This window comes from Piliocolobus tephrosceles, chromosome 8 (assembly GCF_002776525.5).
Source record: "Piliocolobus tephrosceles isolate RC106 chromosome 8, ASM277652v3, whole genome shotgun sequence".
NCBI lineage: Eukaryota > Metazoa > Chordata > Mammalia > Primates > Cercopithecidae > Piliocolobus > Piliocolobus tephrosceles.
In genome coordinates, this window is record NC_045441.1 from 99,471,373 (window position 1) to 99,492,234 (window position 20,862).

Below are 20,862 nucleotides of genomic sequence, written 5' to 3' on the forward strand. Positions count from 1 at the left end.
CAAATAGCTGGGACTACAGGTGCCTGCCACCACACCCGGCTAATTTTGTTTTTGTATTTTTAGTAGAGACGGGGTTTCACCGTGTTAGCCAGGATGGTCTCGATCTCCTGACCTCGTGATCCACCCACCTCATCCTCCCAGAGTGCTGGGATTACAGGCGTGAGTCATGGCGCCCAGCCTGTGTTTGCTTCTTTAAACGACTACATAACAATTTTGATCTGTGGTGAACTCACCTTTGCCTGAAACACCTACTTTTTTTATGTTTAAGTGAATGAGTGCCAAGCCACATTTCCCCTACCTTGAATTTATTTAGATGTATGAAGTTTAGGGGGAGGGCATGTTGTACCTAAATGCCAGATTTTCCATTTATTTCTGTTAAATTTCATCTTCTTAGATGTAGCCTATTGCATCTGATTCTGCAATAATAGTTTTTTTGACATTGTGGAAGCATTAGAATTCTTTTTTTCAAATTAAATCTTAGACGGAGGACAAATGTAATAGCCAGGTTGCTGTCCATTAAAGAGGTTGTGGGAGTGCCAGAGCTCTGTGTGCATGGGGAGGGTGAGATCTGCCATACCTCTTAGGCACCTCCAAAGACTCTTGCAGTTCTTTGGAGCACAGTTTGAGAGGCACTGGTTTCAGAGTTGTGAATTCACTCTCACATGGAGTTTCCAGATTTGGTGAAAACAACTTCTGTATTTTTACCCAAATATTGAAAATCATTTTCTAACTAGGGCTTTGTCCTTGTTGTTTATAGTGATGTTTTGCAAGAGAATTTGTGTCTCCACCATGTGTGTTCATTATTCATTGTGTGTGGTGAACATGTGACTGCTTCCTTACAGATTGAAAAATGTAAAGTAATGGCCTCCAAGAAAAAACCACTGTGGCTTGAGTTTAAATGTGCCGATCCTACAGCCCTATCAAATGAAACAATTGGAATTATATTTAAACATGGTGATGATCTGCGCCAAGACATGCTTATTTTACAGGTATGCTAATTTTAAGATTGTTTTCAATTATCTGGAAACACAATTCTGTATTACATCAAAAACATGCCTTCTCCAGCTGGCTCTGTTCCCACACTCTTCTTTCATATGATGAATTGTGATCAAATATTACATAATAGAGAGTTTTCACTTGGGGAATATGGCTGCAGACTATTAGATATGCAATCTAATGAGCATTATGGTTCTGTCCAAGATGCATATCTGGCACTCCCAAGTAGCCAGATATACCTCCCTCACCTAATGTGTTTTTTATACACCCCATTCTAAGCTTGATAACATAGAAAATAGCCATGTTTATCCCCAGCACTCACTTCATTCCTGCCCATAGATATGTCTGCACATCTCTAGGCACTTAGATACATCTCCTCTGATACACATAAACAAATCAAGCAATGATTTGATGGGAAGGAGAGAGAAGATGAGCAAGTAGGTCACCACAGAAATCCTGCAGGTAAGTGACAAGAGTGAAGTACTATTAGGACAGAAGGTGAATGGTCAATGTATCAGTGCTAATTATTTTCATATTTTCTAACATTTCTAGATAAACTTTAGCTTCACAAGTCTGTAATGTTCTCCAGATTCTAGTTGGTCAGTATTGTAGGGGTAATAATTTCTAATACTTAATATGGTTTATTTAAAGTAGACAAATCACATTGATTTATTTCAAGGTAGCCTATTTAAAACTGGTCATGTTTCCAATTCTAAGTTTCTGTTTTTACTTATTTCTTTTTTTGTTTGTTTGTTTGTTTGTTTTTTGAGATGGCGTCTTGCTTTATCACCCAGGCTGGAGTGCAGTGGCGCCATCTCGGCTCATTGCAAGCTCCGCCTCCCGGGTTCACGCCATTCTCCTGCCTCAGCCTCCCGAGTAGCGGGGACTGCAGGCGCCCGCCATTATGCACGGCTAATTTTTGTATTTTTAGTAGAGACGGGGTTTCACCGTGTTAGCCAGGGTGGTCTCTATATCCTGACCTCGTGATCCACCCGCCTCGGCCTCCCAAAGTGCAGGGATTACAGGTGTGAGCCACCGTGCCCGGCCTACTTATTTCTGATATAGAAACAGGAATACCTTTGCTTTGCTTTCATTTCAAGAATGGTCTATGTATTGTCCAGGAGGTATTTTAGAAAAGAAAAAGAGAAATCCTTCAAACTTTTTGCAAGTTTATTAAATTTCAAATAAATCTGTAGAATATTTCGAATTGTTTGAAGATGGACACTTTAAAAACACAAAAATTACTCTGTTGGTCTTCTCATTTTAAGGGAGAGTTTGCCTTTGTCCTTTAGGTACTTCATGGTTTTGTTTTTTTAATTTTTTAAGGTAAGGTCTTGCTTTATTGCCCAGGTTGGAGTACAGTGGCACGATCACGGCCCACTATAGCCTCAAACTCCTAGGCTCAAGCAATCCTCCTGCCTTAGCCTCTGAAGTAGCTAGGACTATAGGTGTGCACCACCATACCTGGCAAATTTTATTTTTTGTAGAGATGGGATCTTGCCATGTTGCCCATGCTGGCCTCAAACTCCTGGGCTCAATGAATCTTCCCGCCTCAGCCTCCCACACAACTTTCACGTTCTTCTCCTTTTCTTTCTCTTCCTCATAAGAAAACCAACAGTATGGACCTAGAAAATAGCTCTCTGGTCAAAAAAAAAACCTCTCGGCCCTTCACTCAACAAAAACACAGCCTTTCCTTCTCTGGGCCAGGCATCAGCCCCCAATCTCCATTAGACCCTTCATCCTTCTATAGGAATGGTCAAGATTGTGAAAGACACCATGACAATGGCCAAAATTGCTGGGATTCTAGGCATGGGCCAGATAATCGCCAAAATTGCTGGGATTCTAAGTGTGAGCCATCATGCCCAGCCTACTTTGTTTATTTGTTGGGACACATAATTTGGCAGCTAAGGGCAAGTTATTTGAGTTCTTTAAGGCTTTGTTCCTTCACCTGTAGAATGAGAATAATAATCTTATCCACATTATAGGGCAATGCAAGGATCACATAAAGCAGCATTCAGTATATGTTCGCTATCATTATCATCATTGTAGTTACTGCTCTTTGGTTGTTGCCTTAGAGTGATAAATATGTGTAAGGATGTTAGAGTTTTGGGGTAAAATAGACACAAGTAGAGCAGAACATTTTGAACAGAGAGGTGATGAACCACAGCTAAAACCTACTCCAAAAGAAATTTATTGGCTGAGCACGGTGGCTCACGCCTGTAATCCCAGCACTTTGGGAGGCCAAGGTGGGCGGATCACTTGAGGTTAGGAGTTTGAGACCAGCCTGGCCAACATGGTGAAACCCCATCTCTACTACAAATACAAAAAAAAAATTAGCCGGGCATCATGGTGTGTGCCTGTAATCCCAGCTACTCAGGAGGCTGAGGCAGGAGAATCACTTGAACCTGGGAGGTGGAGGTTGCAGTGAGCCAAGATCACACCACTGCACTCCAGCCTGGACAACAGAGCAAGATTCTGTCTCCAAAACCAAACCAAAACAAGAAATTTGTGTATCCTCTTCCCCAAGGTACATTTCGGAAACCAAAATTAACAAGCTCACAAAGAAGAGAAACTTTAGTGTACCAGATTGACCAATAAACATACAGTTGTCACTTACATGTTTTACATTTACTTTTATATTTTGTGTTATAAGATATGATTGCTATTTTCAAGGGAGAAGAAAAATATATTAAGTTTATATATATATATATATATAAACATTTTTATCTTTTGATGCCCAGATTCTACGAATCATGGAGTCCATTTGGGAGACTGAATCTTTGGATCTGTGCCTCCTGCCATATGGTTGCATTTCAACTGGTGACAAAATAGGTATGTAGTTACCTCAGGAGATGAATAGACCACTCAGCTCATTTGAAAAGATTATAATTCCTTCAGTATAGACATTTAATAACTGAAAAATCATAATCTTAATAAAAAGGAAGAAAATATTTCCATGCTGGTGAATGTGACTATCAATTTAATGTGGATATATTGAAAATACATGAATGCGTGATTCAAATCCTTGTGACTATACATGGAAATGATTTTAGTAAGAACTTGTTCCCTCCTCTTTCCTTCTCCACCTCTAAACTTTAACTCATTTCATTACATATTAAACTTTTCTCTCACAAATAACATTTAAAAATAGATGGAAAGATCTGTCACTTATTTTAGTATTCCAGAATTCACATTATCAAAGCTATTACACACTCTACTATCAGGTATTTTTATAGACATTCACCATTAGTTTCAATGAAACATATGTTTATTCAAGTTTCTGATCTGAGAACTCTACAAAATCATTTACATTGAACCCTGTAATTTAAAAAAGGAAAAGGCACAGATTGCCATCTGAGGAAGAATATGCTCAGCATATAAATGCTTTTATTTATTACTATTCAAAACCAGCCCTTTCCTCCTGTCATTCTGGGATATTGAAAGCATATCCCACACAACTTCCATGTCCTCCTTCTTTCCTTTCTATTCCTCATAAGAAAACCAATAGCATAGACCTGGAAAATAGCTCTCTGGTCAAAAAAAAAAAAAAAGCTGCCCTTCACTCAACAAAGACATAGCTTTTCGTCTTCTGGGCCAGGCACTGGCCCCCAGTCTCCATCAGACTCTGTGCATCCTTCTATAGGAATGATCGAGATTGTGAAAGATGCCACAACAATTGCCAAAATTCAGCAAAGCACCGTGGGCAACACGGGAGCATTTAAAGATGAAGTCCTGAATCACTGGCTCAAAGAAAAATCCCCTACTGAAGAAAAGGTGAGCTCATGCTTTTTCCCAGTCTAACAGCTCCTTACAAGTTGTCATTTATATAGCAATAGTGGCTTCACGTTTTCAAAGAATCTGTCAGTGTCTTGCCTCCTGACATATTAGTGAAGTTTTTTACTTGTGAAATAATGAAGTACTCTCCCATGGTGACAGCACATCTGTGTGAAACAGAGGCACTCAGTTCAGGACTCCATGAGCATTTGCTTCTCTTTTGATTATCAGGCATGCTTTGCTTAAAATTTGGTTCTGTGAAATAATCTGTTAGCACTTTTTATGGCTATCTATTTTTGTTGTTCAGCCAAAATATTTAGTTACCATGTATAAATTATTATGTACCTGGGAAATACAACATACACAACAAAGTAATTTATAATTTACTGCTGAACTCTAATCTAAATGGTAAATCATGGATGCTGAAAATGTCAGTTCCACCATTCCTTGGAAGTGCATATGCTCCATCCTTCACAAGCTGTGTGGTTAGGCTGTTTGGCTGTCGTTTAAAGTTCTGCTGCACAGGATTAGCACTTCTCATTTGCATGGTTAGCAGCCTTTTGGGGAGGAAATATAATGAGTAGCACTTATTAATCTGTTATACATGTAGATCTGTGAACCCAAGCATACTCTTAGTGGTCACAAGCAAAACATGTTCACAAATGAAGGAGAAATTACCATGGGTTCTGTATAGTTGTTGGCAAGTGATGCATGGAGAGGAAGTGAACCCTTTGATTAAATTACTGTTGCCCTTTGACTGTTGTTTCTTCCTCATGCCATTGTGCTTCACTGAATCTTCACCTAAAATATAAGCAGGGCAATGAGAAAGATGGCAATTCATAGATACAATGCTAATGAAATCTGGCACAACTAACTTGCTCTCTGAAAATGGTTTCCAGAATAGTCTCTTTTTAGAAGTCATTTGTAGATTCATGTTGCTTTTTATAGTTAGAAGACAACTAATATTCAAATGCATTTTAATTAGTTTCAGGCAGCAGTGGAGAGATTTGTTTATTCCTGTGCAGGCTACTGTGTGGCAACCTTTGTTCTTGGAATAGGCGACAGACACAATGACAATATTATGATCACAGAGACAGGTGAGTTTATTTAGTGCAGAATAAACTTTTATTGTGGTAAAATATATATAACATTTACTATTTTAACTGTAATTTAACTCTTCAGTGTTTAGTTCAGTGGCATTACATATGTTCACCTTGTCGTACAACCATCATCACCATTCATCCCCAGAATTTTTCCATCTTCCCCAGCTGAAACTCTGTGCCCATTAAACACTCCCCATGTCCCCCTCCTTTCAGAACAGAGTAGTCTTTAAATGGAGTTTAAGACTGGGGCACATATTTAGAAGTCATTGTGTAGAGACACTGGTGCTTCAGGTACTCTAGAGCGGTGGCCCCCAACCTCTTTGGCAGCAGGGACCGGTTTGTTGGAAGACAACTTTTCCACAGACAGGGATGGGGGAGCAAGGATGGTTTCAGGATCATTGCACACTTTTTTTTCAACTCGCTTGCCACTATAAAGCCTGCCACCAGATGCAGCTCAGTCGTCACTTGCCACTCACTGAGAGGGTTTTGATATGAGTCTGCAAGGAATTGATTTATTTTGGTCTTTGTGCAGTGAAACCTCTCTGCTAATGTTAATCTGTATTTACAGCCACTCCCCGGTGCTAGCATCACCACCTCAGCTCCACCTCAGATCATCAGGCATTAGATTCTCATAAGGGGCACACAGTCTAGATCTCTCTCATGCACAGCTCACAATAGGGTTTGCATTCCTGTGAGAATCTAATGCTACCACTCATCTGACAGGAGGTGGAGCTCAGGCACTAATTCAGGTGTTGGGGAGCAGCTGTAAATACACATGAAATTGCTCACTTGCCCATCGCTCACCTCCTGCTCTGTGGCCCAGTTCCTAACAGACATGGACCAGTCCATGGCCCAGGGGCTGGGGACCCCTGCTCTAAAGAGACCACCTCACTTGAGGACTGAGGTGTGAGTGAAGGAGGAAGAGGCAGGAAATGAGTCTTAAGAAGACAAAGTTAGAGCAACAGCTGGGAAACTAGGAGAGGGTCATATCCCAGAAGCTGGTGAAGGTGGAAGTGATCACCAGTGACAGATGTTGCAGAGAAGCAACAGAAAGAACTCATAGATAACCTTAAATCTCCCTAACCCACTAGACTTTAGTGGTTCACTGTCCACTCTGACAACAGTCAGTAGTGGCCACCAAAGCATGAGATTTTTCTCTATGAATTTGGACCATTGTAAGAGTAGAGTCTGGGAAAAGCATCACATGGGGATAGATTGCTTACTTCCTTTGAGAATTAAAAGAGATAATGTATTTATGGCAATAGAAATGATAAAGGGCTAAACAAATAAGATGATGTTGATTGTGGTGGTGATAGTAGTAGAGGTAGAAATTGACCCAAAGGAGACTCAACATGATTTGCTTCTATCATGCTGCCCAAGTTTCCAAGATCGGACACGCTTAAATACATTCAGGATGGTATGGCCATAGATGGCTATTCAAAAGGAAAAGGCGAATATCCCTGCCCCCAAGCAGAGTGAAACATCAGTCTATCCCGAGTTATGTAAAGAGCATAAGAGAGTCTTAGGGATAATGATGACATACTGGCCAGAGAGTTTGATTTATGTTTCTGAGAATAATTTTGAGATGAGAATTTTATAGTGGCATCTGGCTGTCATCTGAAGAACACCAGAAGGATATCAAAAACATACTTGGTTCAAAGAATGTTTTGTGGCTACGACTTTCACACACCTGCTAAGACGAAAAATATCACAAGCTGACAAACATTGTAAAAAATACTTTCATCACAAGATAGCTCATTTTTAGGCAACTCAAAGAAATATTTTAAGGAACAAAGTGCTGTGTCACTGTAATGATGTCAGATACTTTCTTCTCTTAAGGAAACCTATTTCATATTGACTTCGGGCACATTCTTGGGAATTACAAAAGTTTCCTGGGCATTAATAAAGAGAGAGTGCCATTTGTGCTAACCCCTGACTTCCTCTTCGTCATGGGAACTTCTGGAAAGAAGACAAGCCCACACTTCCAGAAATTTCAGGTAAGTCACCTCCTTCTTCATCGCCTGCTGAGAATAGCACCCAAGCAGATGGTACCTGCAGCACGCCACAGCCCTTACCTCTCACTCAGCTTGGAGGCCAGTCCAGCCTCCACCCCTACCCTCTTCTGGCATGGCCAACCCTACCTCCTCCCTGTCACTTCCATTCATTCCTTCCCCAAGTGCAAAATGACACTTCTCAGTAATCCTCCCACCTAAAACCAAACAGAAGTAGAAATATTTCATAAGCAGTGAGATGGGAAAATGTGGAACATCAAGATGACGCTGGCACTAAAGAGGACTTTCAGGAAGGGTGTCTGCTGAGCAGGTTAGCCACTAGATATTTGTCTATTAAAGACCTTAGCTAGAAGACTCAAATTTTACACGTATTTTTCAGAACTCACAAAAGGTTGTGAGCTTCTCTTGGTTTTTGCTACAGGTGAATTCTTGATGCGCCACCTGCGCTTATCTCATTTTTTTAAGGCAGAGTATCCAGTATTTCATTTGAAATCTGTCGGTTTGACTACAGGTTCTGCTAAGACTTCTAGCTTTTCCTGCTCACCTGTAAACAAGCTCCTGCATAAGTCTGCCCATCTCCCTGGGAGTGTGTAGATCAAGGGAGTCCAATCTTTTGGCTTCCCTGGGCCACATTGGAAGAATTGTCTTGGGCCACACGTAAAATACACTAGATAGCTGATGAACTAAAAAAAAAATTACAGAAAAAGCCTCACAATGTTTTAAGAAAGTTTACAGATTTGTGTTGGGGCACATTAAAAGCCATCCTGGGCTGCATTTGGGTTGGACAAGCTTGGTGTACATTCTACCTGCTTTCCATTCCTTCCTGGTGTGTATCCAGTTTTGACTATCAAATACTTCAAATACCCAAGAGAATTAAACACTGGCAAAATTAATACCTGTTAATGAACATAATTCATAAGAGTTGTAACTACTACTGTAATATATCTACGTTATAGCAATACAAACACAAAATAAAGACAAAGAATAATTACTTTATATGTACATTTGCCTTGGGTGCCCTTTAAATAGCCACCTCCCTTAGTGCATCTGAAACATGATGTGCTTTGCATTTCACATCTCAGACTAGTTCTCTTTTCCTTGAGTCTCTTCTTGAGTCCAGGGTTACCCTTGGGAGACGACATGACCCTTAAAGTTCAATAGAACAGGAACTAGGATACATTGTTTTGAAACCTGTCTGTTCTTGTTTGTTCTCCTGACTGATTTTCAATATGGTGATTACAAGACTTACCCTCCCACAGTTCCAGTGGTGTTGTCAGAGAAACTGAGATCTCTGTGGCCAGATGGTCTTGTGATTTTTAGTGTGTGTTTTTCTGCATAAACTCAATTGAGTTTCAGACTATTTCCAGGGACTTGACACATTTCAGTCCTGTTTTTCTTTAAAGTTAAAAATCACATGTTTTGACAACTTCCTGGAACAGAGAAATGGTTCCAAAAAAAACCCTGGAAGAATTTCACCATTCAAAGCGGGGAAAACACTCATTTCTTCTCTCCTCTCAGCGGGGTTCATCCAACTAGCTTCGGACAAACAGAGCAGCAATAAACTGCAACTTAAAGAATCAGACGTGCACAAGGAATCTGGCCTCATTGACAGGCTCTCCATTTTTTTTTTTTTTTTTTTTTTTTTTTTTAGACAGCATCCTGCCTGTCACCCAGGCTATAGTGCACTGGTGCAATCTCAGTTCACTGCAGCCTCTACCTCCCAGGTTCAAGCAATTCTCCTGCCTCAGCCTCCCGAGTAGCTGAAACTACAGGTGTGCACCACTATGCCTGGCTAATTTTTGTATTTTTACTAGAGACAGGGTTTCACCATATTGGCCAGGATGGTCTCAATCTCTTGACCTTGTGATCTGCCCACCTTGGCCTCCCAAAGTGCTGGGATTATAGGCATGAGCTACCGTGCCCAGCGGGCTCTCCTTCTTTTTGTATATATGTTCTCTTCCTTTTAGCCAGTAATTTTTCCTAGAATGACTGCACATTTGTCCTGTTGCTGATAACATTCCCATAGACCCCCTGGTGCCCATGTCACCCTGTCATATCCCAGCAGTACTTCTCTTTCTTCGGTTGTTACTGTTTTTAAGTTTCAAAATATTCTTTCACAAAAAGATTTGCAGTATAGGGAGGCCACGGAGAGGTTGCTTCCCCCATCAGCCTCTTCTACCCAAAGCAACAAACCTTTGCAGTGAGGCTTTGTGCAGCCTGTCCTCTCAGTCTGGAGTATTTCTCCATCCTTAGTGACCAAAGCTTGTTTCTCAAGTCACATACCTTTTTTACTAAAGCAACGTTTAGGCAGTGTGCTCCACTAAAAACACACTTTTGTACGTTTGTTGTACTTGTGTGGTATCCGTGTTTGGGAGTACTGTTAAACATACATGTTAAGCATACACGTTAAACGCCTGTGAATCTGTACACGTTGAGCCTTAAGCACACATACGGCTTAACATGGTGGTTAAAAGGATGGGCTTTGTAGTGGAGAAACTTGAGTTTGAATGCTGGACCTGCTACTTAATAACCACATCTATGATGATTATTCATCCTGTCATAACATCAACCTCTTCGTCTGTAAAGTGGGAATAGTAAGACCTACTTGCTGTGGTTTTTTTGGGATTACTTAAATGAAATATTCAGAATGCTTAGCCCAGTACCTAGATCACAGCAGAGAATCAATAAACGCCAGCCACCATTGTTGTAGTCATCACGGTGTGTCTTCAAACTTTGAAAACTTTTGAGAAACCATTTTTGAAATGAGATCTCAGGTAATATATAAAACAAGGTAGCATGCTCTGCTTAAAGAGTAAATGGAGTTCCCACTCAACCTGCTCTGCTTCCCCCTTCCCCACCCCGTCTCTGCTCACCCTCTCCCTGTGTTCCCTCACACTTCACAACAGGAAAAAAACCCGAATACCACAGCTTTAGATTACATATATGCAGAATTTCCAAAGTTTACAGCATGACAACGATGGGCAGCAGATTTTTTCATCATTTGACTCTGACCTTGTGGTAATTTTTTTTTTTCTTTTACATACTGCTAAGCCTTCCAGAAAGATTTTCTGTTTCTTGGTTTTATGTTTTCTTTTAGAATTGAAGTTCTTCAGGATCAGGGACCACATCTCTAAACCCTCCAAATAGTGTCTCAGAATCTTGTATAATAAAGGCTGCCACTTTTAGGGAAGCTGGGAAATGTTGTATACATTTGCATTTTGAATTAAAGACGTCCTCATTTCCAGTGAATTGCTTATTTTGAATTGATAAGGTTAACTAATACATGCTGCATATTTGAATAACGTGTTAGGAACAGTGGAGAAAAATTGACCCACTTTTTTGTTGAGGGTGAGGTGAGCCTGGTCCACAAAGAAAAAGAAAAACATACCTAACTAGTGGCTTGAGCATGGAAGTAAGAGGAGCTGAAAGAAGCTCTACTGCATCCCTCCTCTCTGCTTCCCAAGGGAGCTACTTTAGCCTAGGACCATAGCCACAGTTACTTCTAGAATAGGGGAGAGTTCAGGAACAAGCTATAATTAGATAGAGAAACACAAAACCAAGGCCCAGCATTTGAACCCAGGAGTATCTGTTGGCCTTTGGAGCAGCATCCTACACACAGGTGCTAAACAAAACATTTCAATGATGATGATGTCGATAAATTCTCCACAGAAAAATCTCCCTTATGGGAGGAATGAAAAAGAAAACAGTGCTTTTACTCATTGGTAATTTATTCTAGACCACGTTATTTTAAATTTCACTGAACAGTTATAGAATATATATAATACGCAAATATATTTATATCATTGGCAAATGAAATTTGGCTTCTAAGTTTTTTAAATGTCAGAATGTGTTGTTTTGTGGTGGTGGTGGTGTTGTTGCTGTTTTGAGACGGAGTCTCGCTTTGTTGCCCAGGCTGGAATGCAGTGGCACAATCTGGGCTCACTGCAAGCTCCGCCTCCTGGGTTCACGCCATTCTCCTGCCTCAGCCTCCTGAGTAGCTGGGACTACAGGCGCCTGCCACCATGTGCGGCTAATGTTTTGTATTTTTAGTAGAGACGGGGTTTCACTGTGTTAGCCAGGATGGTCTCAATCTCCTGACCTCATGATCCGCCCGCCTCAGCCTCCCAAAGTGCTGGGATTACAGGCGTGAGCCACATCGCCCGGCCCCGAATGTGTTGTTCTTTAAAATTTTTAAACTAGTAAATGTTGTTTATTAAAATCAAGAGCCAGCAAAATATTGAAAATACCAAAAGATATAAAAATCCATTATCCTGCTTTCCAAAGATAATACTGTCAACATGTTAAAGTTTCTCTTTCATTCAATTAACTGTTTAGTCTTTTTAGAAAATTATAAATTAATCAGAATTTGCTTAAAAACTAAAGAAATAGCTATGTTCGTCTCTCCAAACTGAGTAAGGCTGATTAACATCCATGAGATGGTACTTTGTCATTTTGAATAAAATCTAAATATCCAGGCTTGGCCTACTAGGCCCTGTGTGAGGAAGCCCCTGCCCCTCCAGCCTTACACCACACTGTTCCGCTCATCTGCTCCCTTATCACTGTGGCCTTCCTCCACATCTTCCCCCATCCCAGCTACCCACTGCCTTCTTCCCAGAATGCTCTATGCTACCCTGTGGTATCAGCATAAATGTCATTCTGCAGAGCAGTGTTCTAAATCAGGTTCCCTCCTGTTACCCTTTGCCACAGTCCCCTGCCAGGTCCTTCATTGCATATATCACAAAATACAGTTAGTTGTACTGATTTGCTTTTGGTCTTTCCCTCTCCCAGCTGTGAGCTCTGTGCAGCAGGGCCACATGTGTCCTGTGTCCCTCATAAGGGGCTGAGCCACAGTAAGCACTCGGTAGGTGTTTGCTGAGTGGAGTAGTGGAGGGACAGCACCTCATAGGGGAGGAGCTAGATAAAACTGGATGACCTCTGGGGTGTCTTCCTTCCATATCATACATTGTATTCTGTGAGTTTCACAGTAACTCAGGCCCAGATTGACAGACCACCATCACGTGGAAGGTAATAAGCCTTCAGGAGGCAGGTTAAACAAGCGTACTTTAGATGAGGGACTAAATCCAACTGTGAAATCTAATGTTTCATTAAATAATACAAATATGTGAGCGTAATATGGTACATATTCACATTTTTGTAGAGATTTCCTTATTGACATAAATCTTACATATTCCTTTCCAGTCAGAGCTGTACCTTTTGCCAAGAGAACAGAACATGGAATATATGCACATAGTGTACATTCAATACAGGACAGTGGTTAAAGGGCAGGAACAACTTGTTCTTTTATAAACAAGCATTTTGGAATGTTGTGCACACAGTAGCCACCAAGCAAATCTGAAGTCATCAGGGGAGCCAAATAACACATCCACAGACAAATCTATGCAAAGCAGGTCGTTTGAGGAGTGTCTTTAAAAGGCACTTGCCCCTAGATGTCACTCTTAAGAAGCATTTTATAGGAGAAAAGTCTGGAGCCCATTCATTGTGTTATTTTAATCTAGGATGACTGTGGAAATTTTCTTGCCAGTTTCATCAGGCCTGCCCTGTTTCCAGTTCCGCAGTCTTATCCCCATGCCAGGGTATATCCAAGCCTCCAACCTAGAGGCTTAGCCACATGCCCAGTCTCTATGCAGGGTCCTGACTCAGGAGGTGTTTAAGAACCTTTATTCAACCACAGTCCATCTCTTCTGTGGTCGAGCTCTACTCTTGGTTCCCACATTGTTTTAATTGCTTCTGTTTCAGTTTCTCCACCAGAGGTGCCTCTGTGTGTTACCCAGCTGCTAGAACTAGGGCCCTAATCCCTTCTGTCATTTTTCTTGCTGGAGACTCGAGTATTCTCCCAAGCCCAGCCACAGGGACCACAGAGACCTTGTGATCTGACATTCTTCCGAGGACTGCAGCCACCTCAGCATCATTTCTGGTCACTATTCTCTACCTCCCCTTCCTTTGTGTGGTAGCCCTCATCCTTGTCTACACCTGTAACCTGCTAGGCTGGATTTTCTCCGCCTCCTGCTCTAGCCTGTTGTAGTTACCAGGCCTTATTCACCATATCCAAAGTAAGACACTAATTCAACGCACACTGACTAAATACATACTACATTTTAGGCACTGTGCGAGGCATAAAGAAGGGTCAGGTACCGCCTTTGGCAAGGCAAGATATTTTCCCAGTTTGGTCCCTTTCAAATACGATCGTTCCCTAATGCATCCTGATTTTAAAGTAGTGAATTATGTCCAATATTGAACTTAGCTTCTGTACATTAAGCATTCACCCATCATATATATGCAGATTATCTGTAGTGTGTCAGACACTGCACTGGGCACAGGTGAGACAACAGAGCATGGCCCCAGAACATGGCAAGAGAGCTACTTACACAACTTTGTGCCAAGGAATACTTTGTGCTAACAGTGTCCACAGTGGTTTGCAGAGGGAGCAATTAATCCTGCCCTAGAGGATAGAAAAGGGCTATTCAGAGAAGCATGTGTTTTTCTCAGGCCTTAAGGAATGAATTCAGTTTCATTTTTCCAGGCAGATACAGGGAAGGGAGGGAACATCCAGACAGAAAGAACAGCACAAGCAAGTGCATGAAGTTAGAAAAGTACACACAATCAGTATTTAGGAACAAGAAGTATATTTACCTGGTGTGGATAGAAAGTAGGTATTTCTGGAATTGTGTAGTAGAATTTGAGTCAAAAAAGGAAATTTGGGTCCAACTTGAAGCAGTACATAGGCTGGATTAAAGGGATGGAGGAGAGAACAAAGCAAAGAAGCAATTTGGAGCTCATTCGATTAATCACAAATAACCATAATTAAGGTCTATTATAGGTCAAGCGGGAGATGACCAGTTTATCTGTCACCCATAACATACTGAGCTGATAAAGGATTCCATATTGGGATCTGCACCCCAACCCACTGACTAGGCCAGGCTCAGCCTCCTCTGTCTCATTATGAAGACTTTCAGTACTCACTATCTCTCCATGTTATGTATTGGAACATATTCTCAAAGAAGGGTCTGATATCAGCCATTTGTAGGAGTTTGAATATGTTGGTGTGGTATCTTCCCCATATGCAGACTTGTGGGGGTTGTCAAACTTAGGACTTTATTAAGCTTGTCAAATTTAAATTACTATTCTGGAAAAGATACAAGTCCAAAACTGGAAAGATAATAACCTTTTAACTGACATCATTCTCTCAAATTTAGTTTCTTTTAGAACATTTTGTCTAACATAGAATATTGTCAAGGACATTGTTTAGCATATTACAAAACATGCTCTCTCTATAAAGATCTTCTGGTGAAATTTCTGTCGGTCTTAGTTTCTAGAAACGCTGTGCTTCTCCTAAATAGAGATGTTTTCTTTTAAATTTTCTGAACATTGACTAGAGTAACAGATTAGTGTCCTTTTAGCTAGAGATGTATTTGAAGACTTCCTGTAGCAAGTACTGTCATGCATTGCTTAACAATGGGGATACATACAGAGAAATGCATCATTAGGCAATTTCATCATTGTGCAAACATCATAGAGTTAACTTACACAAATCTACTACACACCTAGGCTGTATAATATAGCCCATTGCTCCCAGGCTTCAAACCTTTACAGCATGTTACTTACTGAATACTGTAGGCAGTTGTGACACAATGTTATGTACTTGTGTATCTAAACACATCTGAACAGAAAAGGTACAGTAAAAATATGGAATTATAATCTTACGAAACAACTATGATATATGCAGTCCATGGTTGACCAAAACATTGTTACGCAGTACATGACTGTATATAGGACTTGTGATGTACAGTTTTAAATTAGCCTCCTTCCCCAACCCATTGTGGATTGTTTCCTTTCTTTTTTTCACTGACTTCTAACTAATGTTATTTTGACTTTTGTATCTCCAAATAGTCCACCTTAAATCCTTTTTGGAACAAGGCTGAAAGATAAATCACACACACACGCGCACACATACACACACACACACACTCCCCTATGTGCACGCTGTTCAGAATATTGACTAAAGTAGAATAGCTTATTGTAGCATTTAGGTTTCTAATGTGCTTCTAGCTAAATATTCAAGAAGACGGCAGTACAGCCCTTCCCCTGGTAAACAGAGCTAGTCTGAGAATCATTTTTCAAGTAATTATAGATCAGAATCCTAATTCAAACTCATCAAATGCATGGCCAAGTACCAGACACACTCTTCTTTCGGATTTACCAGAAAGTGTGCTCTCATGCACTATTAGGTCTAATAATCAGTGACCTTCTCTGTTTTGCCAAAATAATTCCTAGAGACTGGCTAGCCAATGCCTTGATTTTTATTTAAAAAATAAAATAAAATCCTCTGCCTTTGACTGAAATGATTTTTATCCATTGTCTCCTTCCTCTAGCATACAGAGGCAACATTACCATTTAGGAAAAGTCAGTGGAGGTTCCACTTCATTTCTAGATGAAAATGGAGGATTTTGATCTTAAGAAAAGTATTTCATGTGACCTCAGACAGTCTGTAGCAGCCACAGCTCATCAGTGGTTAAATTAGTAGGCTGTATATAAAAGTAGTTTGTTTTCAGTTTAGTGAAATGATAGTTGGGGCAGTTAGCAAATCAAGTAAAAGTTTGGGCCCTGAAATGATAATGAATCCCCTTGTTCCCAAGACTTCTGAGGGCGGTAGCTTTGTAACAACAATTCTTTCTGTTAGTCCTAGATGCTATAATTAAGGCATTTGAATCAACAATGAAATTGAGAGCAGATGTACTACGTAGGCTCAATCTATTTATTAGCTACTAATGGAGAATGTTCTAGCTAATGGCATTAATAATAATGTAATGTTCCCCACATTTGTACTCATTAACAAGTGCATTAAACCAAGTCCCCGAAGTCAGATTTTTCCCTTACTCTTCTCTCAATAATACAAATCCTTCAACAGTCAGTTGAAAAGGAGAGAATGAAGATGTTTGAGGTCAAGGAGAGGCAGCCCTGGCAGAAGGGAAAATTACAGCCAGTAACTTCTGTGTTCTGTGTTTTCCCCTGAGCTCCCCAGGCCACATCCTCATAGTCCCTGAAATCACAGGCCTCTAGGCCAAGGTAGTATCAGAACACTCCCACAGACCCTGTGGCTGAGTCCAAAGGGCAGAAATGAAACTTCTGGGGCTTAGTGGGCAGGGCAGGTGCTCAGCTGTGCCCCCCAAGGTGAGAGAACCACCTGCAGGAAGCCAGTGTTGCTGTAGGCTTCCATCCTGCCCACCTCAGTGGGCTAGCACCATGACAGCCTCCCTTTGACACTGGTTGGAGTGAGGCTTATCCCTGATTCCAACCTACCTCACCCACTAGGCCTTTACTAAGAGACCTTGTGGGCAGGTGGTCTAGAGGGACAGTGAGCCGCTTAGCATTGAACAGAGTGTGTATTCAATAATGCAGCTCCTCGTGGTATTGATTAGTAATCATAGCCAACTACTTATGTAGCACTTAAATCTCACCACAACAATATGAAATGGGTATCATTCTTATTATTCTTAATCTATATTTAAAAGAGGGTAAGTGACTTCTCCAGTGATATAGTTAACCAGTAATAAAGCCAAAATTAGAATTCATTCAGCCTGATGTGAATCTGTGTTGTTAACCACAACACACTGCCTTTCGGCAGAGGGTGATTAAAGCTGCACCAAGTCTCTAAGTGCGTACAGCCAGTCAGAATCTGGACACTGTGTTTGACAAGCATGGGACATGCAGTTAAACTGGGGAAGAAATTTCTTTCTCATAGAAGAGATCCTTGTGTGTGAAAATTAGAACTATCTGAATAAATTAGAATCAACAGAAATTCTTTATGTGAGTGAAAGCCTTCGAAAAAAGCAGGGCAGTTCTTTCCTTCAACTCCTCTCCTTGGGTGCAGCAGGGATAGGTGAATTCCTGCGTCACTGCTTAACAAGTATTTACTGAGCACCAGTGGATTGGTTTTATAATAACTTGGCCTTCGGTTAATTTCCCTCCTCGAAAATTTTCTATTAAAAAGAGTTTGACCACACAGTGGGCTCACACAGCAGGGGATTTGTGTGGATCCCCCAATGTATAGAAGGATAGAAAATAATTAAAAATCAGAATGTACTCTAATTCAAAACCAAAAGGCGTCCCCATCTATGTCCTTGTGAAAATTGTGCAAGTTGGCAAATTAATGAGGCTGTTGCCTGGGGTGAAGTCTGCACTTAGCCTGTGTAATTACGAAGAAATGAGAGAGACCTCAGTGGGTCCTACAGATGAGCAAAAGAAAATAATTTCCGGACATAAGTGGAGTCATTAAGAATGCAAGAGCACTAATACACTGGGGACACTTCCAGGGGACAAGTGATGGCTGGGCAGCAGCAGCAACAGCCCACACAAGTGTCCCACTTCTTGGTGAACAGGGAGGAAATGCAGAGGGGATGGTAGGCAAGGGAGAGGACTGACGTTTATTGAGCCCTCACTATGTGCCAGCCTCCATGCTGGGCACTTTATGTATATTGTCTCACTTAGAAAATGCCAGAATAGTCCATGGGTTTTTTTATTGCATAGGATGATGTGTACTCTGCCCAGCCTTGACATACAGAATGACATAAGCCTGACCTCAATTATCATTGCAGTCACTCTACCACATACAAATGTCACAGACAATATCAGCTAAAGGCAAAATAAAACTATTAGTATTTTGTCCTATAAATTTATATTCTTTTTTCTATATAAATATTTTGTGTTAATTTACTAAAATGGGATGCATTGTTTTATACCTACTTCTTAAACACTTTTACATGTTTATTAAATATCCTTCTACAGTATCTTTCTAGTAGTTCCAGGACATGCAATTTTAAGTACTTTTCATGAATCTTTTTTTTTCATCCCCTATTGTAGGACATTATTAAACCATGTTCTAATGAACATCCTTGTAGATAAATCACTGCAAAATTATTCGGTATTTTTAAAGGTAGATTCCTAGCATGGAAGTTGCTGGGTAAAAGGATTTGGATACTTTTTAAGCCAAGTTTATTGAGGCATGTTTTACATAGAGTAAAAATCACCCTTTCTTTTATTTTTGGCTTGGGGTACATGTGAAGGTTTGTTACATAGGTAAACACACATCACAGGGGTTTTGTTGTACACATCATTTCGTCACCCAGGCGTTAAGCCCAGTACCCAATAGTTACCTTTTTTGCTCCTCTCTCCCTCCTCTCATTCTCTCCCCTCAAGTAGATCCCAGTGTCTATTGTTTCCTTCCTTAGGTTCATAACTTCTTATCATTTAGCTCCCACTTATAAGGGAGAATATGCAGTATTTGGTTTTCTGTCTCTGTGTTAGTTTGCTAAAGATAATAGCCCCCAGCTCCATCCATGTTCCACAAAACACATGACCTCATTCTTTTTTATGACTGCATAGTATTCCGTGGTGTATATGTACCACATTTTCTTTAATCAGTCTATCAGTGGTGGGCATTTAGGTTGATTCTGTGTCTTTGCTATTGTGAATAGTGCTGCAGTGAATATTTCTGTACATGTGTTTTTATGGTATAATGATTTCTATTTCTCTGGGTATATACCCAGTAATGAGATTGCTGGATCAAAATGGCAGTCGTGCTTTTAGCTCTTTGAGGAGTCGCCACATTGCTTTCCACAATGGCTGAACTAATTTACGCTCCCACCAACAGTGTATAAGTGTTCCTTTTTCTCCACAACCTCACCAGCATCTGTTATTTTTTGACTTTTTAATATAGCCATTCTAAGTGGTGGGAGATGGTATCTCATTGTGCTTTTGATTTGCATTTCTCTAATGATCAGTGATGTTAAGCTTTTTTCGTATGCTTATTGGCTGCATGTATGCCTTCTTTTGAGAAGTATCTGTTTGAGTCATTTGCCTACTTCTTAATGGGATTGTTTTTCTCTTGTAAATTTGTTTAAGTTCTTTATAGATGCTGGATATTAGACATTTATCAGATGCATAGTTTGCAAATATTTTCTCCCATTCAGTAGGTTGTCTGTTCATTGTCTTGATAATTTCTTTTGCTGTGCAGAAGCTCTTAAGTTTAATTAGATCCCACTTGTCAATTTTTCCTTTTGTTGCAGTTGCTTTTGGTGTCTTTGTTGTGAAATCTTTGCCCATTCCTACATCCAGGATGGCATTGCCTAGGTTGTCTTCCAGGGTTTTTATAGTTTTGAGTTTTACATGTAAGTCTTTAATCCATCTTGAGTTGATGTTTGATGTGGTATAAGGAAGGGGTCCAACTTCAATCTTCTGCATATGGCTAGCCAGTTTATCCCAGCACTATTTATTAAATAGGGAGTCTTTTCCTTGTTGCTGTTGTCAGTTTTGTCAAAGATTAGATGGTCATAGATGTGTGGCCTTATTTCTGGGCTCTCTGTTCTGCTCCTTTGGTCTCTGTGCCTGTTTTTGTACCATTATCATGCTGTTTTTGTTACTGTAGCCTTGTAATAATATAGTTTAAACTCAGGTAACATGATGCCTCCAGATTTGTTCTTTTTGCTTAGGATTACCTTGGCTATTTGGGCTCTTTTTTGGTTCTATATGAATTTTAAAATAGTTTTTTCTAGTTCTGTGAAGAATGTCATTTGTAGTTTGATAGGAATAGCATCAAATTCCTTTGGGCAGTATAGCCATTTTAATGATAGTGACTCTTTCTATCCATGAGCATGGTATGTTTTTCCATTTGTTTGTGTCTTCTCTGATTTCTTTGAGCAGTGTTTTATAATTCTCATTGTAGAGATCTTTTACCTCCCTGGTTGGCTGTATTCCTAAGTATTTTATTCTTTTTGTGGCAATTGTGAATGGGATTGCCATTCCGATTTGGCTCTCAATTTGGCTATTGTTAGTGTATAGGAATGCTAGTGATTTTTGTACACTGATTTTGGATCCTACAACTTTGCTGAAGTTGTTTATTAGCTGGAGGAGCTTTTAGGCAGAGACTATGGGATTTTCTAGATATAAAATCATGTCATCTG

General features: G+C 40.3%; 1 protein-coding gene across 3 annotated transcripts in view; it reads left to right on the forward strand.

Annotated features, from left to right (window-relative positions):
• PIK3CG (phosphatidylinositol-4,5-bisphosphate 3-kinase catalytic subunit gamma) overlaps positions 1-20,862 on the forward strand; it is a 43,809-nt gene that overhangs the window by 13,371 nt on the left and 9,576 nt on the right. For all 3 annotated transcript variants that reach the window (XM_023183073.1, XM_023183072.2, XM_023183074.1), the window contains exons 6-10: positions 843-989; positions 3,738-3,828; positions 4,640-4,770; positions 5,756-5,867; positions 7,713-7,870. In XM_023183073.1, coding sequence (XP_023038841.1) covers positions 843-989; positions 3,738-3,828; positions 4,640-4,770; positions 5,756-5,867; positions 7,713-7,870 — 639 coding nt within the window. The remainder of the gene's footprint in view (positions 1-842; positions 990-3,737; positions 3,829-4,639; positions 4,771-5,755; positions 5,868-7,712; positions 7,871-20,862) is intronic.